This window comes from Pteronotus mesoamericanus, unplaced genomic scaffold, assembly GCF_021234165.1.
Source record: "Pteronotus mesoamericanus isolate MK-2021 breed Mesoamerican mustached bat unplaced genomic scaffold, CSHL_Meso_final contig_82, whole genome shotgun sequence".
NCBI classification, from domain to species: domain Eukaryota; kingdom Metazoa; phylum Chordata; class Mammalia; order Chiroptera; family Mormoopidae; genus Pteronotus; species Pteronotus mesoamericanus.
Genome location: NW_026555265.1, coordinates 8,488,642 through 8,509,010, shown reverse-complemented (window position 1 = coordinate 8,509,010; position 20,369 = coordinate 8,488,642). Strand labels below are relative to the sequence as shown.

At 52.4% G+C, this 20,369-nt stretch overlaps 1 protein-coding gene across 1 annotated transcript in view; it reads left to right on the top strand.

The window, feature by feature from the left end:
• Positions 1-19,973, top strand: part of XXYLT1 (xyloside xylosyltransferase 1) — a 166,982-nt gene extending 147,009 nt beyond the window's left edge. The window contains exon 4 of the mRNA XM_054585152.1: positions 17,533-19,973. Coding sequence (XP_054441127.1) covers positions 17,533-17,929 — 397 coding nt within the window. The 3' untranslated portion in view covers positions 17,930-19,973. The remainder of the gene's footprint in view (positions 1-17,532) is intronic.
• Positions 19,974-20,369: the final 396 nt, after the last annotated feature.

The following is a 20,369-nucleotide window of genomic DNA, read 5'->3' as shown; positions in this document are numbered from 1 at the left end:
TGGGATCCCCCAGTCTCCTCTAGGTCGTCCCAGGCTGAGCAGGTAGCCCCTACAAATATGGTAAAAGAGCATAATTTTCTGATTAAGAGAAAGGGGGTTTGCTTTGTTATGTGTGTGATGCGCGAGGAAGGTGAGAGTGCAGACTGGCTGTCGATAAACGCTTGCTGAGGATGGATTGGCCATCAGTCTAATTTCTCCCTGGCCTTTGCTTTAGATTTTAGAAGCAACACTGCTATATATCATGTATTGAGCTGGGTTCCCTGAGCCCCTAGCCTCTCTCTCAAAACAAGCAAGACCCTCTCTGTAGCTGCTTGAGTACCTACAGGCTAAGGAAAGGGGCAGAGAAAGGAAGGTTTTGATAAGTGGTCCTTTTCCAGACCAGTTAATGCAGCTTCTAAAAGCACCTCCCTTGCTTCTGTTGAGCTGATGACCTTCAGTGAGAATTGGACTCACTAAGTGGGAACACAGTTCCTTTCAGCAAAGGAAACCTTGACCAACAGATCAGGAGGCAGTGGAGCTTGGGGCCTCACCCAGGGCTCTCCAGGCTGGCTGCTACTTGCAGGCCCTTGCTCTGTTGTGTCTGCTTTCACATGTTAGCAGGTGTCCTTGCTCATACACAATCACCCAAGTAACAAAGTGACTTGAGGAGTTGCGTGTCAGCATGACCCAAACAACCCCTTTCCCCAGCAACACATACATAAGCACTTAGAACCAGATGGGGACACTTGGTCTAAAAGACAGGCCTTCAGGTGCTCCCCACACCTGCCCGCCACTGATCATATGGGACACAGGTTATGTGCGAGACCCAGGACCACACACAGCAGAGAGAAGGAAGGAAAACTCATCCTCCATCACCTGCTGTGCACTATGGGGCTCTGTGTCATTTCATTTAATTCTCTGGCAGTACCTCTCTTCGGAGGTATCACTCTCCCTCCTTTTCGAAGGAGGAAACTGAAGCAAAAGGAAGAGAAATTGCATCTGTGAGCATCCGCTGCTTCAGGGACTGGCTTGCACTACCTCCCCTCCTGTCATCCGCACAGCAGTCTTCTCCGTTGTGATGGCTGGTTCCAGAGGAGCTGGTGCCAGGATACGGTTTGACTGACTCAGAGTCCTCCCTCTTCCTCTATCCTCCTGGTACCTAAAGTGCGACCTGTGGACCACAGCATCACATCACCAGAGGGCTTGTCAGAACTACAGAATCCCGTGCCCATCCACCCCCCACCTGCTGAATCCTAACCTGCACTTTAACCAGAGCAGACACAACTCCCATGTGCACAATAAAGTTTGAGAAGCACTGCCATTCATCACACCGCCGTTAGGTAAGCGAAGCCTGGGAGGGGAAGTGGAGGCAGAGCAGGGTTAGCCGAGAAAACCTTCCCGGAGGCGGATGTGAGCAGAGCCGCACAGGAGGGTTGAGGCTGTGCAGGGGGGCCCCTGACAGGGCAGCAGATATCTTGGAGACGGGACGATTAACACTTGCATGGTCCCCACACGGCCGCCTCATCATGACCCGGACACGACGCGCTTCTGAGGAGGAGGACAGGTATGAAGCCTGAGGGGCTTAGCTTATTACAAATTTTCCAAGATCCCACAGGAAGCCTGGCTCTAAACAAGGTGTAGGGGGTGAGCCAGCCAGTCCCATTCTGTGGCAGCAACCCTGTGAATTTGTGTCTGTACGGAACGAGCCACGGGGAGGCCTGGTTGGGCCACTCTTGGTCTGTGTGCTTGTGGGCAGGTGTCTGCTGCTCCTGGGCAAGGAGCCAGGTGACTCTGAGGAGGTGGAGGCCCTGTTAGGGGCAGGGAGTGTCGAGGACGCTGGCCGGCCAGGGGCGTGGATGCGGGTTTAAGCACAGGGCTGGTTTCCCTGCTCTGCTGGGAGGATTCCTTTCTTTTCTCCTTTGCCTCCTTCCCAAGGTGTGTCCACAGCCAAGACTTTTTTCTCGCTTTTCCTTAGACTGAGACTTGTTTGGGAACTTGTGGCCTCCCCAGCAAGACCCTTGGGCTTCACAGGGGGAAGAAAACAGAGCAGCTAGGAACCCCACGGCCGTGGAGGCACCGGGGTATGTGGGGCGAGGACCTCCGTGGGCGTGGGTGGATGAAGAGAGCGCCTGGTTAGTTTGGATGTGGTCCAAGTCACGGCACTTCTTCCTCAGGCAGCAGTCCAGCAGTTGATCCGCCACGGGAGAAAGGCAGGGAGACGGCGGCCAGGAGCCCTCGGGGAGGAAGGGACGGCTCCGGGGGTAGTGGCCGCACAACCACTGTTATTTCAGAGGGTCCTATTTTCCTCAGGTAGTGCCTCGGACTAGCATCTTAATTTTAATGCCAGCTTCTATCTGGTTTTTTTTGTTTTTGTTCTTTAAATTCCACTCTTCACGTTCACTCAAATCCCAGTTGGTGGTTCTGGATCAGCCCAGGCCCCAGAACTCCACCCTGCAGAGAGCTGGAAGTCACCGGCCCTGTGTGCAGTGGGCCAGGTTTTCTCTTCTACAATGTTCTGCCTTTCTCTTCTACAACATACAGCTGCAGGCATGCCTGTGTGGACACCTGAATAGAGTGCTAGGTGCAGAGAGGGGAGAGGGGAGCTCTGATTCTTTTCTGCCTTCATACACAGCCCCTCAGACAGAGGTTCAGGTGAACTGTCTGGAAGGCATGGAGAAGAGGCTGGAGCAGAATGGATCCAAGGAGGGACTTGGGGACACATTTCCAGTTTGAAGGGGACAATAGGCATGACGTGGCAGGGAGTCAGAGGAGGAGCTCTGGGGCACCTGCCCTGGGTGAGGGGAAGGTGGCCGCCATCTGGAAGGAGCAGGGGAGAAGCAGGTTTTCTCCAAGCCATCAGGGAAGAAGGCAGGGTGTGAATGGGCCACACAGGCCAGCATCTCATCACGGGCCCCTTTCCCATCTTCCCAGCCTGGCCCTGCGTTTGGAGAAAAGACCACAGAGCCACAGCAGATCGGAGCTGGGAAGGCCTCCCTGTTGTACAGGTGGGAGGATGAGGCTCTGATGGGTGAGCGGCCTGGCCAGGGTCCCTGTGTAAGTCAGTGATAATGATTAAAATAGCTGTCCCCATGCACGCTGTTTCTGGAGTGCTCGAGATAGAAACCCCAGCCTGGAGCTGCTTACCCTCCTTCACCCCGTAGTCCGTCGGCCCTCATGTGCGGTCAGTGCCTGATGAGCATCTCCCAGGTCCTGCACTTCCCTCACCCTCAGCACCACCCTGCTCCCCTGGTCACTGCAGCAGCCTCCCGCCTGGCTTGCTGCTCCCAGCCCTGCTGCCCTCAAGCCATGCTCCCCTCGCCAGTGATCTTCCTCTCACAGGAGCTGCCTTGCTTTAACCCCTTTGTTACTCTCAGCCTCAAGGTCAGCCTCCCTGCCCTCCCTCACAGGACCCTTCCTGGTCTAGCCCCTGCCCGCTGCCCTTCTCACCTTGAACAACGCTGGCTCTCTCATTGCCACCTCCACTCTTCACCTGCTTAACTCTTCACTTCTGGACTTAGAGGCCACTTTCTCCAGGAAGCCTTCCTGAAGGCCCCTGGGTGAGGAGCCTCTTTTGGGGTCTCAAAGCTTGCCGCTGTTGAGCCATCCCATCTCTTACCACCTGGAATCCTGACTCCTTGCTGGTCTGGTCTACATACTCCACCCCCGTCTTCCTGACACTGAGCTCCATGAGGGTAGGAATTGTAATTGCCTTTCTTATTTGGTGTTGTCTCCCAGGGCCTAGAATGGTATCTAGCATGGTAGGTTTTCACTAAGTATTTCTTGAATTAATAATTGTGCCAGACACTTAAATAAGACACTTGGCATATAGTGTCTATTTAAGCCTTGTAAGAGATGTAATAAAATATCTCATTCTTTCAGTGTTACAGATGACCACAACTCAGAGTTAAGTCACTGTCTGTAGTCCCCACCTCTAGAAGGGGCAACCCTGAGGTGGGAGCCCAGGCCTGGCTCCTCAGCCCCTGCACTTAACTGCTATGCTTGTCGTTGGAGTTGCACAGACTCTCCCCCGCAGGTCTGTAATCTCTGCTGAGGCCCCTGCCATGCCTGAAGTCCAGGAAGGAGCCCCAGTCCCAGACTGAGGCTCAGCCCCGGGACCAAGGCTCGGAGGAGCAGCTGAGAGTCCAGGCCACCTTTGAGGAGTTGCTTATTCTCTGAACCGGACTCCGATAAAGCCCGGGTACTGCCGCCCCTTGATCGAGCCTAGCACAATGTGATCTGAGCTGTCCTGTCAGGAGGACAGTTTACTTTGTGGGTTTTTTCTTTCCTTCTTAACAAAAAAGAAAAAAAGCAAAGACAGCACAATGGCCTGCCTCGCTGTGAGGCTTCAGGGCGTGCAGTGCAGCCAGCTGTGTGGGGGTGCCAGGCAGGCAGGGCACAAGCTGGATGTTTGGGTGGGCGGGAGGCCAGCCACATCTTGCTCAGGTATGTTCTATTTATATAAATGACCTCTGAGGCAGCTGCCCCAGTGCATTGGCTCTGGGTAGCCCTGGAGTGAGGAGAGGCTTAAAAAGTCAAGAAGGGTTTTTCTGCTTCTTGGAGCATCATGGAGTTGTAGGAGGCCTGTGTGCAGCACAGGAAACGTGATGAGGCGACTGGCTCGGGCTAGCCCGGGGGCGGGGAAGGCTAACCGACCCAGCTGGCCGGGGCCTCTTTCCTGTGTTGTGCTCAGTGCTCACAGCTGAAGGGTGAGGCTCTCAGGGCTCGGGGGCATGGACCAGTGCCTGTCGCAATGACAGAGTGAGCCCGAGGATCGCAGTGGTCTCGCCACATCCATCTGGGCTCTGCCAGATTGTCCCCACACACAGACTGCAGCTCACAAAAATGCTCACAAGTGGTGGGGCTTTGTTGATACATGGAAATGGGTTTTTAAGACAAAAGCAAGTAACTAAAAAAAAAAAAAATCCACATCATACTCATATACTGGTACTAATTTAAAGAGAGTTTATGGTAATTATTGGAGTTTGGTGATCACTCAGGGCATAGAACGATAGGCGTTCAGAATAGGAAAAGATTCTAGGGCTGATAAACCCATTTAACAGATAGAGAAACTGAGGCCCTGGGAAGGGAAGTGACTTGTCCAAGTTCACCCTGCTGGTGTGTGCAGAGCCAGGTGAACTGGGTTCAGGGCCCCTGCCTGCCGAAGACACGGTGGGAGACGTGTGTGTTTGCCACAGAGAATCTGCACTGCCGCTCACGGACCGTGGCGTGTGTCTGCAGCTTCTGTCATCTCCTCTGATTGTGTTGAGCATTTTACCTGTGTTGCCTCATAGCATCCTTCCAACAACCCTCTTTCCGTACAGGAAGCCTGAAGCACAGAGAGCATTAGTACCTTTTCCAGGGTAGTAAGCAGAAGACCAGGATTTGAACCCCCACTGTCTGCCCCCAGAATCTGCATTCTTAATCTCCTCACCTCACATAATGGTATGTTTTTCGTGGCAGTGGAAAACTAATACACACCTGCCTCCCAGCCCCACCTCCCCCTGCACCTCAGACTGATTGCCAATCCCTGGGCATGGAAGGGGGCAGAGCTGGGCCCTCCCTCCTGGCACGTTAAACATGCTACCTCCAGGGAGCATTTCCCCGGCCCCCCACCCCTCCACCCCCCACACACAGACTGCGGCAGAGTGAGAAGGTGCAGCAAGCATTAACATAAAATTCATGTAAAATTTTGCAAGTGGCTATGTTACCTATTTTATGGCCATTTTCAGGGTAAAATGATACCATTGCTACTCTTATGGTTTTACATCTCTTTATAAAAATAATAGAAATACTTTTTTCCTTTGGATTATGTTTTTTGGACCAGCAGCATCAGCATTACCTGGCAGCTTGTCAGAAATGCCTCATCTGAGTAAGAATCTGCCTTTTAACAAGATTGCAGTGAGTCCCTTGCACCTGAGGTCTGAGGAGTGCAGCTGCCCATGACAGGCTCCCGAGAGACAGGGCCTGTCTCACCCACTGCCGTCTCCCCATGGTGCCTTCCTCGTGCCTGACACGTGGAGGATCCCCAGTGTTTGTGTTAATTTGGCAATCAATGTGTTTTACCTTTGATTGAGACCCATGCCACAAATGTGTAGGAGAGTGAGCAGGGCAGACAATGGTAAGGTCGGTTTAGATAGAATGCAAGGGCTCCCGATGTGTTTTCCAGGCTTGGGAAGTAACGCTTGTTTCTGCAGCTCGGTTGCCTTTGTGCCTGGGTCAGCCACACCCGGCCCAGGTAGTCTCTCCGAGGTGCCTCTCCTGGCTTGGAACACCGCCTTCTGTAAGGGTGAAGGACGCTGGGCTGGATGGATTGAGCTTTATTCCTGACACAAGGTTAAATTCCACACATTCTCCTCCCCACCCCCCATGACCCTTACTGCACACGCCTGTGTTCTGCTCACTGTCCCGGAAAGCACCCGGCATGTGTCCTGGGCACTTCTTTGCTGTGTGCCCTAGTACCAAGGGGCTACTGGGGGCAGTGAGCCAATTCTGAAGGTGACTCCCTCTGGCTTTGTCTTCAACCTGATGAAAGTCCCTCTCTCAGCCTCATTTCAAGAAAAGGGCAGGATTGTGGAGCTGAACTGAGGCCTGGCCACCTAGGCCAGGCCAACTGCATGTGGGTCCTCACCAGCCCAGCCTGCTGGCTGAAGGCCCTGTGGTCTCTTGGTTGGGTCCTGGGGCTGCCACCAGGTTTAAGCTGCTCCCTAGCAGTATGCACACGGACCTGTACTTGGAAGCCAGGCGGCCTCCCAGGGCCAGCGCTGGGAAGGACATGGCCCAGAGGGCTGTGGCCGCTGCTGGATCAGGCCACCATCTGGGCCCCCTCATCACTAACCTTTGTCACACTGGTATCTCACCACAGATGCGCATTTCTGGGCTGGGGGGCCCACTTTTTCGCCATACCTTCTCTGTCCTCACCTTGAGTGAAACCTGGTTCCCTCCAGCGAAGACCCCATGGCTCCAACTCACAGGGCCCAGGACACCGTCTCCCCCAACTGCCTTTCTGAACTATTGTCCCACCACCGTCGTTCAACATTCCCCTCGAAAATTTCTGCCATTAATTTGACAGTCTCTTCTTCCTTCCTTTCTTCCTTCATTCTTTAACCTATTGATTCAATCATGCATTTTAAACGTAACAGTTCTCAAGGGCCCGCTGGGAATCAAATGTCCATGCTAGGCCTTGAAGACACAGAGATGAATAGGACATATTCCAGCTATCGTTCCCAGGGTTTTCTGATTCCACTCACGTCCTCAGTACTGGGGCAAATCCTTTTGCTCTTTTTTTATTGACTCCTTATTGCATTTCCCAGGGGTCCTTATATACCAGTTTTCTTTCCCAACCTTATTCGTGCCCCAGTCCCTCTATCTCCATAGAAGGCTTTCCCTCCACCTTCCCTAGATGTAGACTTCACCAAAAACAAGCGTTTTCGATATTCCTAACTCCCACCTAGAACCTTCTGTCCATCCTCTAGTCTCATGAGTCCCAGGACTTCCTTCTTCTTGGCAAACTCTTCCGCCTGGCTCCTGGGATCTTGTTTTATATCTCCACTACCACACTTCCCTCACCGTTAACATGGAGACAATACTATATTCTGTCATGTATAATGCGCACCCATGTTTTTGGCCCAAAATTTCAGGGAAAAAAAAAAGTCTTTCATTGTAATATTTAATTCAATTTTTTAAATTTGTTTTTATGTAGAAACAAAACTGTCATATTCCAGGGTATTATTTTGCATACAGATATTATTATTGCTTTCTAGAGTTACACTTTTAACACATAAGTGTAAGTAAAAGAGTTAAAAACATTTTTTATAGATATGGAGTTAGTACTACCCTTGTATAAAGTGCATCCTTATTTTTCCCTGAAAAATCTAGGCAGAAGTGCACATTATACACAGCAAAGTATGATAGTACTTCCTTCATGTGTTTGTAACAAACCTCTAATGAGTTAATACCTTAAGGGTCTGGCACATACTAAGTACTTACTACATGTTAGCCATTGTCATGATTCTGATTCCTCAAAGTTCCCACCCTGCTGTTCACTCTACATCTCTTCTCTCTTTACTCTGCCCTTCTCTTGGCATGTAGATGTGCTTAGCAATCCCTCTGCCCACTCTTGACTGCAAGGTACCACCCGCCTTCCAGTCCCTGTTTCCTCCTGTGCATGTGGCCCCTGGTGCTAAGTGCCCCGCCTGGTAGTCTCCTTCACTCACTTTCTCAGAGGTGTCAGTCACCTCCTGCGGCATTTCCAAGTTCTCACCCTCTGCAGCTTTCAGCGCTGTCCCGCTCTCCTATGTGGTGAGGTGTGGGGACAATCTAGAGTAGCAAGACGTGGCCCCAGAGATCCCCACGGGGCTGAGAGTGGGTGGAAGGGCAGGGCATTGTGGCCAGAGGGGCTTTATCTCAGTTCCCTGTCACTGGAACAGAGTGCCTTCTGGTAGCAAGGTTCGTAGGGAGAGAACTGAGTGGCTAGCTCAAGTGGGATTTGGAGAACCTTGAGGCCATGGTGAGGCCCTTACAATGGTCATTGAAATTATAGAGGATGCCCCAAGGGATGGGGCAGAGAGGAAGAGGGTATGGGTGGTGGGCAGGGGTGATGAACAGGCAGGCAAGGAGCCAGCCAGGCTGATGACGATGCTCTGGTAGGCGGAGGGGGCCGGCTCTGGAAATGTGTGGGGGGAGAGGCAGAGTACATCCCGGGGGCGGGGGAGAGGTCACGAGTGGTCTCCACTTGGTGAAGGGAGGGGCTAAGGTACTCAGTACTATCTAGGCTGTCATTCCATCCATACAAGTGTTCACATGAGAGGCACAGGATGGGCAGTTGGTATCAGCAAGTGGGCCTGGATGGCAACATCTGGAGAAAGAAGACCCAGAGACCCACTGGGTTGGGTGGGGATAAAGGGGTGGGGAGAACAGAGCGGGGACTCTGGGCACCAGGATCACGGAACTGTAGGACCAGAGGTTGGAGTGGGCACAGTGGGCCTGCAGGTCAAGCCAGAGGTGTGTGTGGCTCCTGAGGGTCCCCACTGCAGACACAAGGCTCACAGCTTGAGTCCGTACTGCCCACTCAGGTTTGTCAGTTTGGGGACAGGTGGCTGGGCTACGCCAAGGTCCCATATCTTTCTTGGCTCCTCTTCTAACATCCCCTAAATGTCAGAACTCTGCAGAATTCCGCTGTACCCACGCTGCACTCCATGCTTACGCCGTGTATCCAGCCACCTGCCGGGCTTTTCCACGCTCCCGTTCTCGCTAGCGCCTATCAGAGACTGAACAGCCCCTTCCTCTTCGCTTCCGCCCAGCCTCGGCGTGGCTGTTAGTGGCCCCATCCCTGCAGTAAGCCCCTCTGAGCCCCATCTTTCTGGTTGAACCCTCCAATGTTTCTTCCTCCATCATCTGTTCTTTGTTCTTTCCCAGTTTCTCCCCATGAGGCCCTCCAGGGCTCACACCAGTTCAGGCACACAGGGCCCCGGAGCTGGCTGTGGGATTGAGTGGTGGTGAATTCCCCAGCCCCACCCACAGTGTTCACGACTCTGGGGCAGCAGGTATGGGAGGAAGCCCAAGTGGCTGGGATGTCCAGGCAGGCCGGGCTTGAGGAACAGCAGGCCAGGTGCCGCACCTGCTCCCTGGGTGTGTGAGAAGAGGACTGACACTTTAGAGTAGGGCGCCACACCTGTTGGGAGGGCTCGGGGTGCAGCCTCTGGGCTCCGTGTGCCGTGCTGTGGGAGGCCTCAGGCTGATCGGCAGCCCTTCCAGAGGGCAGTGGAGAAAGGGGAGACTGGGGGCATTTGGCGGGTCACCAGACTGCAGAATTGGCAGGGCTACCCTGTGGCAGGTCAGAGGCCTCGCCCACAGGGGTGGTCAACCCTCTGCGATTCCAGTGCCGTCCCAGGGTTTACAGTCTCACAAAGATGGGTTGGTCATAGCTGGCGCAGCTTTGGGAACGAGACAAGCTATGTGGGTCACCTTTAGTCTTCTAGACTCCCCGAAGCAGGAAACCATGTCAAAACAGAAACCTCCATAAGCCAGCTGGTTGGACGAGGGCTGGTCTGAGAGGAATCACCACGCCCTGAGAAGAGCCTGGGCAGGGCGGGGCATTTGCCATTCTGTGGCTGAGCATCCATGGTAACAGTCGGGGCCACCCCTCACAGGCATGGCGCTGGGCAGGGTGTGTGCATGCATTTGCTCCTAGAGTCTTGTCACAGCTGCTGTGGGAACCTGGAGGAGCCACATGGACCTCCAGCTGGACCCGCAGGCCCACTGTGCCCACGCTAGCAGGGGGTGTCTTGTCTCTATCCCCATGTCATTGCTGAGCACACCAAGGCCCCAAGAGGCCCCGCGGCTCACACAGCTGGTCCCTAGCCCAGGGCTCCTGGTTCCAGATGCGGACCCCTCTTCATCTCACTGCTCCCACTGTGAGTGTGTCAGGGTCTCATCTCCTCGCTAGACCACCCATTTCTTGAGGGCATCTCGCTAGACCACCCATTTCTTGAGGGCATGTTCTACTTGCCGTTCCCACATTTCTGAATCCTGCTCTTCCCTTCAGCCTGTGTGTCCAGCCACTGAAACTCGCTTCCTTCTGTCACCCTCCTGGACAGAGGTGACCCAATCCATCATGGCTTGCTTCCTCAGGCCACTGTGGGCAGCAGGGGCCAGGGAATTTGCCCAGAGCAGTTCTGAACCACACAGGTGCCTTCTGAGTTCCAACAGTGAGAACACAAGTGAAGATGAGCTGTGATACTTCCCTCCACCTTCATTGTTGCAGAGCACTATGGGATGAATTGTGCACCGCCCCCCCATCCATATGTTGAGGCCCCTAGGGCCTCCGACTGTGACCTTATTTGGAAGTAGGGTTGTAGCAATTGTCATTAGTTAAGACGCGATCATACTGGAGTAGGGCGGGCCCCTAATCCACTACATGACTGGTATCTCTACAAAAGGGGGAGATCGGCACACAGACGCCCAGAGAGAATGCCACATGAAGATGAAGGCAGAGATTGGGATGATGCTTCCACAGGGAGTGCCACAGATTGCCAACAAACCACCGGGAGCTTGGGAGAGGCATGGAGCAGATACTCCCTCACAACCCTCAGAAGGCACCAACCCTGCTGGCACCTTCATCCCAGACTTTCAGCCTCCAGAACTGTGAGAGAATAGATTTATGTTGTTTAAAGCATCCGGTTTGTGGGACCTTGCTATGGCAGCCCTAGAAAACTAATATGGAGAGCTCAGTCTTGAAAGCCAAAATGAATAGTCCACTGCACGGGTCGTAACACAGCTGACTCTCAAGAAATCTTGGCTCATGCAATGGCTCCCCCAGTGCCCTGTCATACCTTTCTCCCAAGCTCAAGGCTCCCTCCCACATGGCATAGTTTAAGAAAACACAGACTTTAGGAACTTAAGCCCAGCTCTTAACTCCCTTCTCCCTCCCCCTCTTCCCCAGACCCTCAGGTCATCCCATGGCCATGAGCCGCCACTCTCAGACCGGGGCGGGCTGTGCGGGGATGCCAGCGGTTTACAAAGCAGGGGCATTCACAGCCTCTGGGCCGGCTGGGGAGGGAGAGGCGCCAGGAGGTCCTGATGCTGGTTCCTTCTGGAGGGGAGCGGAGGGGAGAAGGCCCTAAGGCAGCCCCGCGGTGGGCCTCCCCCTCCGGGCCTTCGCTGGATGTCAGAACCCCAGCAGTCCTCTCACGTCCTGCCGGCCACCCTGGTGCCTGCACCGAGGTCCTCCTCCCGTCTGTGTCCAGTGCCCTCTCAGCCTGTGAAGCAGAAGGCCCTGCCTCAAAGCCCCATTTGCCCTCCTCTCCCAGTTCTGGGCCAGTCATAGTTTGGATACGCAGAGGCTGACCTGGACACAGGGCTGGTGTTTGAAAGCACAGCACAGGTTTCTCATGAGGTTCTGCAAACAAGGCACACACACGCCTTCTACTTGCTTTATTTTTCTCCTGTTACCCCAAGCAACGCCCCCACTGGTCATTCGAGTGCCCTGCTCCCTTTCCAGTGGCAGGTGCGTTGAGCCCAGAGGAGGTAATCGCTGCCAGATCAGAAAGCACAAATTCAGTGCCTCCTGAAAGGCTGGCATTGTCTGAGTGGTGCTGGGACCTGCCACAGGGCCTGTTCTGGGGGTGGCGGGGGCAGTCGCCTTCTCTGAGCAGAGGCATTTGTGGGAAAGCACAAATGATAGGCCTGTGATCATGGAGTTGCTCCTTACACAGCATGATTATGGGCAGGGCAATTTCTGAGCCTCAGCTTTCCCTTCTGTAAAATGGGAACACGAAATAGGAGTCTGTAAGTGTCTTTAGGCTGGTAAGCTGTGGTTCTATGAGTGGCTTCTCTTGGTCCTGCCACTAATACCCCATGTGCCTTTGGGAAACATTCCTTACCCTCTCTGTCCAGTAGAGCTAGAGACCTAAGTCTGCTTCAGCCCTTGCAAGCAAGATATCCTAATGAGGGTCAGTTTTTTGGTTTCTGTTTTTTATCCTCACTGAGGACATTTTTTTTTTCATTGCTTTGAGAGAGAGAGGAAGAGGGAGAGAGGAACATCAATGTGAGAAAGAAGCATTTGGTCATTTGCCTCCTGTACGTGTCTGGACTAGGAATCGAACCCACAACCTAGATATGTGCCCTGACCAGGAATTGAACCTACAACCTTTTGGTTACAGGATGATGCACCAACCGAGCCACACCGGCCAGTGCAGTAAACACTCTTGGAACATTTTAAAGCTTTGCAGTGGCTCCACAACTCCAGGTAGTCCACGCCCTCTCCAGTTTGGTACCATGGCACAGTGGTTCCCCAAAGAATTGAAGAGTCAGCATCTATCTCATAGAACTTCAGCCTCAGCTCCCAGCAGGACCATGACTCAGTGTCATTGCTCTGAAACCAGCCCCATGTCACCCAGAACTATCCCCAGGCCACCTCACAGGCCCTGGGGTGCATGGGACACTGGCCTGCCGCTGAGCATTGCTCTTCACTCCTGGCCTTCCCCCTCAAAGGACTGGAAAACAGGGCCCCTTCCAAGTCAAACAAGAGCTCACTGGGGCTGGTACGCAGGCATGGGCAGGAGGGAAATAGCATTTCCTGATTCCGCCTTCGCTGATTAGATGGCATCCAGACGGTGTGCTTCCTCCGGGAGGAGGCCCAGCCTTGCTTGCTCATTAGTGACTTCACACTGAACTCAGATGAACACCCGAGGGCTGAGCCCATGGCCCGGAGATGTGCTGCGTATAAGGATGTCTTCCTGAACCTCAGGCCTAACACAGCCTTCTTTGCCTGAGAGCCTCCGGCTTGAACTCTGCCTGAGTCAGCACAGGCTTCTTGAACTTTGCTGGGGAAACTTGTGCAGCTGCCCAGGCTCGGTGTGTATTCCCATCCTAACTTCTTCCCTTTTAGGAGCGAGAGCAGAAAACTCCAAGCCTTAGGAGCTGAGAAAAGCCAAGCCAGGAGAAAAAAATCATGAAGGGGACAGGGAGGCCAAAGGGTCTCTGACCTGGGGTGGCGCGAGGAGAAAGGGACTATGAATGGCGATGAATGTTCTTTTCTGGAGAGTGTGGGCCTTAGAGTCCCTGGCCACGGTCTCTGGTCGGGAGACTTGTTGGAGTGACCTTGGCAACGATCATCAGGGAAAGACACGAGGAAAGGACTGTGCTTTTCAAAATTATTTCAAATACCACTTTCTGTGGGTTTTCTTCATGAAAATAAGTTTGCTGGGTTTTAATACTCTTTTTTCATGATTATTAATTAGGACATACTCGATGTAAAACATTTAGAAAATTCTCCACTCATACCTGGAAGAATGGGCTTGAGGGTTTTCCCTTTGTATTTTCCCAACAAGCCTCCTTGACTTTAGATAGACCTAGTGTTTATAAGGGACCATCCACCTGCATGGGGGGCTTGGTTCACAGCTGAAGTTATTTCTAAAGGGGGAGAAACGTTATCCCCTCTAGTGTCAGCCGCCAGGTGACCACGGAGGATGGGACAAACCCCTGCACAGGACTAAATCCAGACAGGCAAGGTGACACCATTGGGGTGTGGGTGTGGGGAGTTAATCAGAGAAGCTTTTGGAAGCTCGACGACTCAGAGCGAGATACTGTGTTCATACAGAGGCCTCCTGCAGCCTCAGTGTGTGCTGTGCCAGAGCCCTGTGAATATATGGTCCGGCACAAACAGTGCCCAGTTTTTATTACAAAATCTTTTATTACAAAATCATAAGCATATAATTTGGTAACATAACAATATCACACTCAAGCACCCCATATGACATTTTAGGTGAAGTGTTCAAATTAAAACCGTAAATGGTTACACCCATATAGTTACCCTACCAACCACACTGAAGCAGGCGTTACTACCGCCGGGCCCTGTATATGGTAGCTCCAGGCCCTACGAGGAAGGCAAAGGTCTGGGCACTCTGACCTGCCTCAGGCGGCTCCTGGCGCTGGCCCCTGAGTCGGTGACGTGCCAGTGTCAGTGGCGTCATCCAATGGTCTGAACCCCAGTGGCCATGGCCTTGGGATGTGCCAGCAAAATTCAGGAAAAAAAAGATTGAAATCTAAGTACTGCTCCTTGGAACATTAGCCCATGGAATGTGAGGCAAAGATGAAAGAGACCTTGAGATCAGAAGCCCTGGGTGCGAGTCGGGGGCCCGGCCCCTGGGCCCTGGCCCCTGACCTCTGCCCCCCTCCCCAATCCAATGCAGCACGTTCCTGTGCTGCCAGGAGAAGGAGCCGAGGGAGAGAACACAGGAGGGCTTTGCGACCCTCACCTGCGGTGGAGGCGAGAAATTAATGGTGCCACGTTGTCAGGCCGCTTTGCGTGGGAGCAGAGCCCCTGGCAGGAGCTCGAATCCCTCCACATCCCTGTGTCGTTCTCTCTGCCTCAAGGCCGTCAAAATTCCTCCAGAAGAACCAGCTGAGAGGGAGGCCAGAGAACCCCACTGTTCCTTTAAGAAACTGCTGTTTCCCTGGGTTCATTTTGGGGTAGTAGCAGTGCTTTGAACAAGGGCACTCTGGAAATAATCTTGTACTTAGAGAATCATTGGTTTATTTTTCAGGCTGTGTTTCTGCTTCAGCATTTCTAATTTCCTGTTCCTCTTTTGCTTCACCTTACAAATCATTATGTGCTGCTGTCCCAGACCTGGTTCTTTCTGGCTGTTGGGTGGAAAATGCCTCTACGTCCTGATCGAGTGGGGGTGCCATGCATCGTGTTCCCAAAGAGGCACCTGAGTTGTGGTTTCTGCCTGGAAGGAGGTTCTGTCCTCTCTTTCTGCCTGTGACGCCCCTCTCCTGGGCCTGTTGAGTGCAGTGCCAGGCCACTGTTGCATAGGCAGACAAGGTCTTGGGGAGCCTCCCCGCTGAGGTTGCTACAGGTGCCCGGGGCTGCAGTGGCCTCTCTGCAGCTGCAACTTTGTGTCCTGACATTTTCCTAACCCCTGACTCCAGCCAACATCCAAGGCTCTGTAGCGCGAGCCGCGCGGATCTTTCGCCATTCCTGGTCAGTCACTTTTTTGTCCGGGGCCCTGCCATTCGGACACAGTGTGAAGTGCCAACAACCCAGAGGCAGGCGATGGTCCCAGACCCAGGGGAGGCCGACCCGACCACACACCTCACACCACCCGGCTCTCTGGGAAGGGAGGAGATGAAACCTGGGGGAGGTACAAAAGGACCTGCGGGCTCGATGGTTTGTAAGGTGTCCGGGCCCCCGGCACCGCTCTGCCTCCCCACTGCTGTCTTGGCAGCCCTGGTCTCTCCTCCTGGGGAAAGCAGCCCCCTGGCAGCGGCGCCCCCCACCCCCAGCGGGGGATTCTAGCTCAAACAATGAACCTGTGCTGTGGTGGTCCAGGTGTGTTTGGTAGAATTTTAGCTGGTTTGCAACCTGGAGCTGACGTTAACCGTGTGGAAGAAATAGGGTAAGATGAACGAGGAGTTGCCAAAGGGCATTGCAACCCCTCTGCGATCACATCCGTTGCAGGCCTTTGCGGCTAGAAAGACTCCAGCATCTCAGTTGGCTTGGGAAGCTTATTTTTGCCAAGGTTTTTATCACTAAGCAGGCGCCAGATCGCTGTTCCACTCACAATCCGGTTATGGCCAAGTTCAAACAATGAACCTGTGTGTCCCACGTGTAAGAATGTCCGAAGAGAATGCCTTCCCCCTCGCCAGGATCAAACTCCTGGCGCCCTTTGTGATATGCGAGACCTCAAGGAAGGTCTCTCCATCCCCAAACTCGGAAACATGTGTTAGAGCTAGAAAATGGCCCAGTGTGGACCACCTAGGCCAGGTCTCTGGTTATGCCTTCAGAGGTCCGTGCACTTCACCACATAGACCCCATCCTGTGACTGGCCGGGGGAACTACGGCTGGGGGGGCAGGGAGGGGGACAGGGGACAGCGGGGTGGCACTCCCAGGCTGGCAGCAGGGCTGGTTTTGCCAGGATGCATTCCCCACCCTAAGATTCTCTGGGGAAGGGGTGAAGCAGGTAAAAATAGGCGATATAGCTTGATGCAGAGCACTCTCCTGCCCCACTCCTGCCCCTTGCCTGAGACAAAGGGCCCTCTGTCCTTCCTCTAAGTCTGGGTGTGGAGCCTGGGACTCTCTGCCACCTCCCGCCGCCCACCCCTTGCAGCACGAGGGGACTTGACGTTACAGAGGCTGGAGAACGGAAGAGCCAGTGCTCTGACCCTGTCACCCCAAGGAGGTTTCTGAATCTGACTCCACTTCTCCAAATAGAAGCTCCCCCTGGGTCTTACCTTCCAGAAACTGGGGATCTAGACTACACTTCTAAATCCGCCTAGAGAGAAATTGAAATCAAAGTGATCACCCCTCTAAGGTAGCTGCCGATTTTCACCTAACCCATGGTATGAGTCCTGAGCCACTTCAAGCCTCCAGCTGCTGCCCAGTGTGATAGAAATGCTAGGCTCGGGATCTTAATGAATGAGGCTTGTTCTAAGGAAGAAAAGTTTGCTTCAGGCTGCGTGTCGCTTTCTACGCCTTTACAGATCACCATTCAGAATTGTTTTCCCCTCCCTTCTCTCTCTCCTCTATTTTTCAAGATCACAAAGACAACAGGGTGGAAAGTACCACCTGGGTTGCTACAATCCTGATAAATGGACTCTGGAGCCAGGTGCTGGGTGTAGTCCCTGCTTTTGCTGCTTGTCACATGTCTTTGGACAAGTCACTGAGCTTCCCTGTGCATTGGTTTCCTCAGTTCTGACATGACCACCAGCCCACAGAACAACCATTTCATAGGGGTGTGGCAATCTAGTACAGGGCTGGTGTACCCTGAGTCTATGCACACGTTAGTGATGACGACGATGTCATTCTGTGGTAGCAGAGGATGATGGGAAGAATGTGAGGCCTGGAGATCTGGGTCCAGATCCCAGCTCTGCCACTTGCCTGTGATTAGGGTACCAGATTCTGAACCTTAGCATGTGTCCGTTTTCATAGCTCTAAAACTGGGCTGAAATTGTGTCTCCATCCAGGGCGCTTGTAAAGACCCAGGGGAATTGGGCTGGCAAACTGTTTCACCCTGCAAACCGGGCTAACTATGCTCTCTTTCCCCTTCCCAGGCACACATTCTGGCAGTTTCGCCATGAGAACCCCAAGACCCGGGTTGGGGACCCGCCTCCCAAGGGGCTCCCTGGCTTCAACAGTGGGGTGATGCTGCTGAACCTGGAAGCCATGCGCCAGTCCCCGCTCTACAGCCACCTGCTGGAGCCAGCACGGGTGCAGCAGCTGGCCGACAAGTATCACTTCCGAGGCCACCTCGGGGACCAGGACTTTTTCACCATGATCGGCATGGAGCATCCTGAGCTCTTCCACGTGCTGGACTGTACCTGGAACCGGCAGCTTTGCACCTGGTGGAGGGACCACGGCTACAGTGACGTCTTCGAGTCCTACTTCCGGTGCGAGGGCCACATCAGGATCTACCATGGGAACTGCAACACCCCTATCCCAGAGGACTAGGTACCTCCTCGCCTGCCATGCCCGCGGGCCTCTGGATCTGGGGGACGGAGCGGCCCCCAGGTGGTGTGTGAACCCTTGAAAGACACTGCAGGGACATCCTTTGTGATCAGGTGCTGCAGCTCTTCCACCTCATGGGTCACTGTCCTGAGGCCACCTCGTGATGACTGGCCTGCACATTGCTGGTGCTTGGGGACTTTTCCCTCCAGGGGGATAGACATCATGAAAGGCAAGCATGTATCCATCTTCTAGTGGGCAAGGAAGCAGCCATTTGAAGAGAAGAAAGGAAAGAAAACTGTGCCCTTTGACTTCAGCCCCCAAAGAATGGAAATCCTTTTAACAACCAGCCTTTCTTGGACCAAATATAAATTTATTTTAAACTGATAGGCTTCCATTTTGAGAGGAAGAACAAACAGAACTTCTGCAGCTCCCAGTGAGCTCTGAACCAGTGAGCCAGGGTTTTAACAGCTGGCCTGGATGTTAGACATCCCAACGAAGGTCACCCTTCCACGTGTGCACCCAGAAGGCTGTGCTCACTCCCATGATGCTCAGGTTGTCTGCTGCAGGTGTAAAGGTCACCACCTCTTTGGGGAGGACCTTCAGTGCCAGTGGTGGCCCTCGTCACAAAACTGGTCTCATTACTGTAACCTTTGCAGGTCTTACCTCCCAGCTGCATCACAGAACCTCATTATCCCTTATCCATCCAGGCAGCTCCAGGTGACCAGACTGTGCTTGGAAGTAAAATCTGTCATCAAAGAACAGAGGTTGGCCACCCCCAAGGATGTGCAATGGAATTGTCCGGATGGAGAAGATGCATTCCAAAGAGGAGCCCAGCTGTGCTCGAGTATTACTGCGTGGCTCAGACAGGCTGTTGCTCTTATGCTTGTCAGCTTTCCAGCCTCTGTCTAAAAAAATCATCCTCCTGACTTTCTCATTGCACCATGTCAGACCTACACCTTTGAAGAAATTAGGATATTTTTAAAGTTCTTCTTCCAAAGAGTTCTCCTGTAAGTAAGCTACAAGCAGGAAGCCCCTAGTGGTCCATTTTGTAGAATCCAGCTGAAGTCCTTGGGGAAGAAATGCTGTTGGATTTTTTCCACCTTATTTTATTTCAATTTCATTTACTTTTTTATTTCTTTTCATCGTGAGCGAATAGCTAATAAATAATCTTGGAGAACACAGTGATTTCTGTTGTTTGTGCTGTGAGCGCAGTTTTCCGTTACACGAAGGTCCTGAATCGAGAGCTCAATCAGTGTCACTCAGCGTCCCTCTCCGCGCGACGAAGCTGGAGAGCATGCCTGGGAGGGCACGGGCAGGACGGTCATGTTCCAAGGGGTTCGAATCGAAAGCCATCGTATTCTAGGTATTGGCAGGCCCTTCTGCTCCTGGGACAGCCCCGCCCTTCCGCCCTCTCCTAACCCCAAGCTGCCCTCTTACATTTCTCTCCTCACTCTCAGCTCTGACAGAATGGGTCTGTTTTCCTAGGTACTTGATTTCCTATTTATAACTGCCAGTCATTGAATTTCTGCTATGTACCAAGCATTGCATTGAGGGATTTATGTACACTATCAATAATACTAATGAATACCTCATGAAGGTAATTAAAATCGCAATTTATTGTAAGAAAATAATGAGCAGTATGGGCAGAGAGTCATTGTTTGTCACAGCATTTTTTATAATAGAAAAATCTGGACCAACTTAAAATGTTGAATAGAGGAGAAGATAAATAATATGTGTTACATCCATATCATGGAAAAAATCATATTTCTGAAGAATATTTAATGTATTAGGAAATGCTTATAATATGCTATTAAGAAAAGAATGGAAAATATAGATTACATGTACAATATGTTCCTAATTTTATTTTTAAAGTCACATCTATGTGTGTATATGTGTATGTATACATGTGTGTATACATATATGTATGTGTGTACATATAAAAAGAGAGAGTCTGCACTGCTATATTTCATTAAGTTACTAAAAACATGTTTCAAATACCACATTTTTTTAAAAACCCAATTATTTCAATGGGGAAAAATGGATAAAGCGCAAGCGCATTTTAGATTCACAATAACAAAGGTATTTTTTTCTGCAGTAATTTCAATAATTAAAGTGTTTCTGTAGCTCTGAGTGTCTTTTATTGCAAGGGGAAAAAAATAAACTGGTTGATCAAAATGGGCAAAAGCCAAACAAAATCTCCTTATTTACTTTCGAGATCGCCAGCCCAGGAGCTTTCCCCCTCCTCTGTCACCAGCGGCCTTGGCCTTACAACGCCACACTTAAAAACAAACCAACTCGGCAGGAAATTCCATCAGACCAACAAAGCCACCGTGTGTTCCTGTGCTTCACCACGAGCAGCTTTCTGACAGATCCTGCAGGGCTGGTTCCTGATTGGGATCCTGTTATAATCAGCGCAGTGCAAACATAATTAATTGTGCTGTGT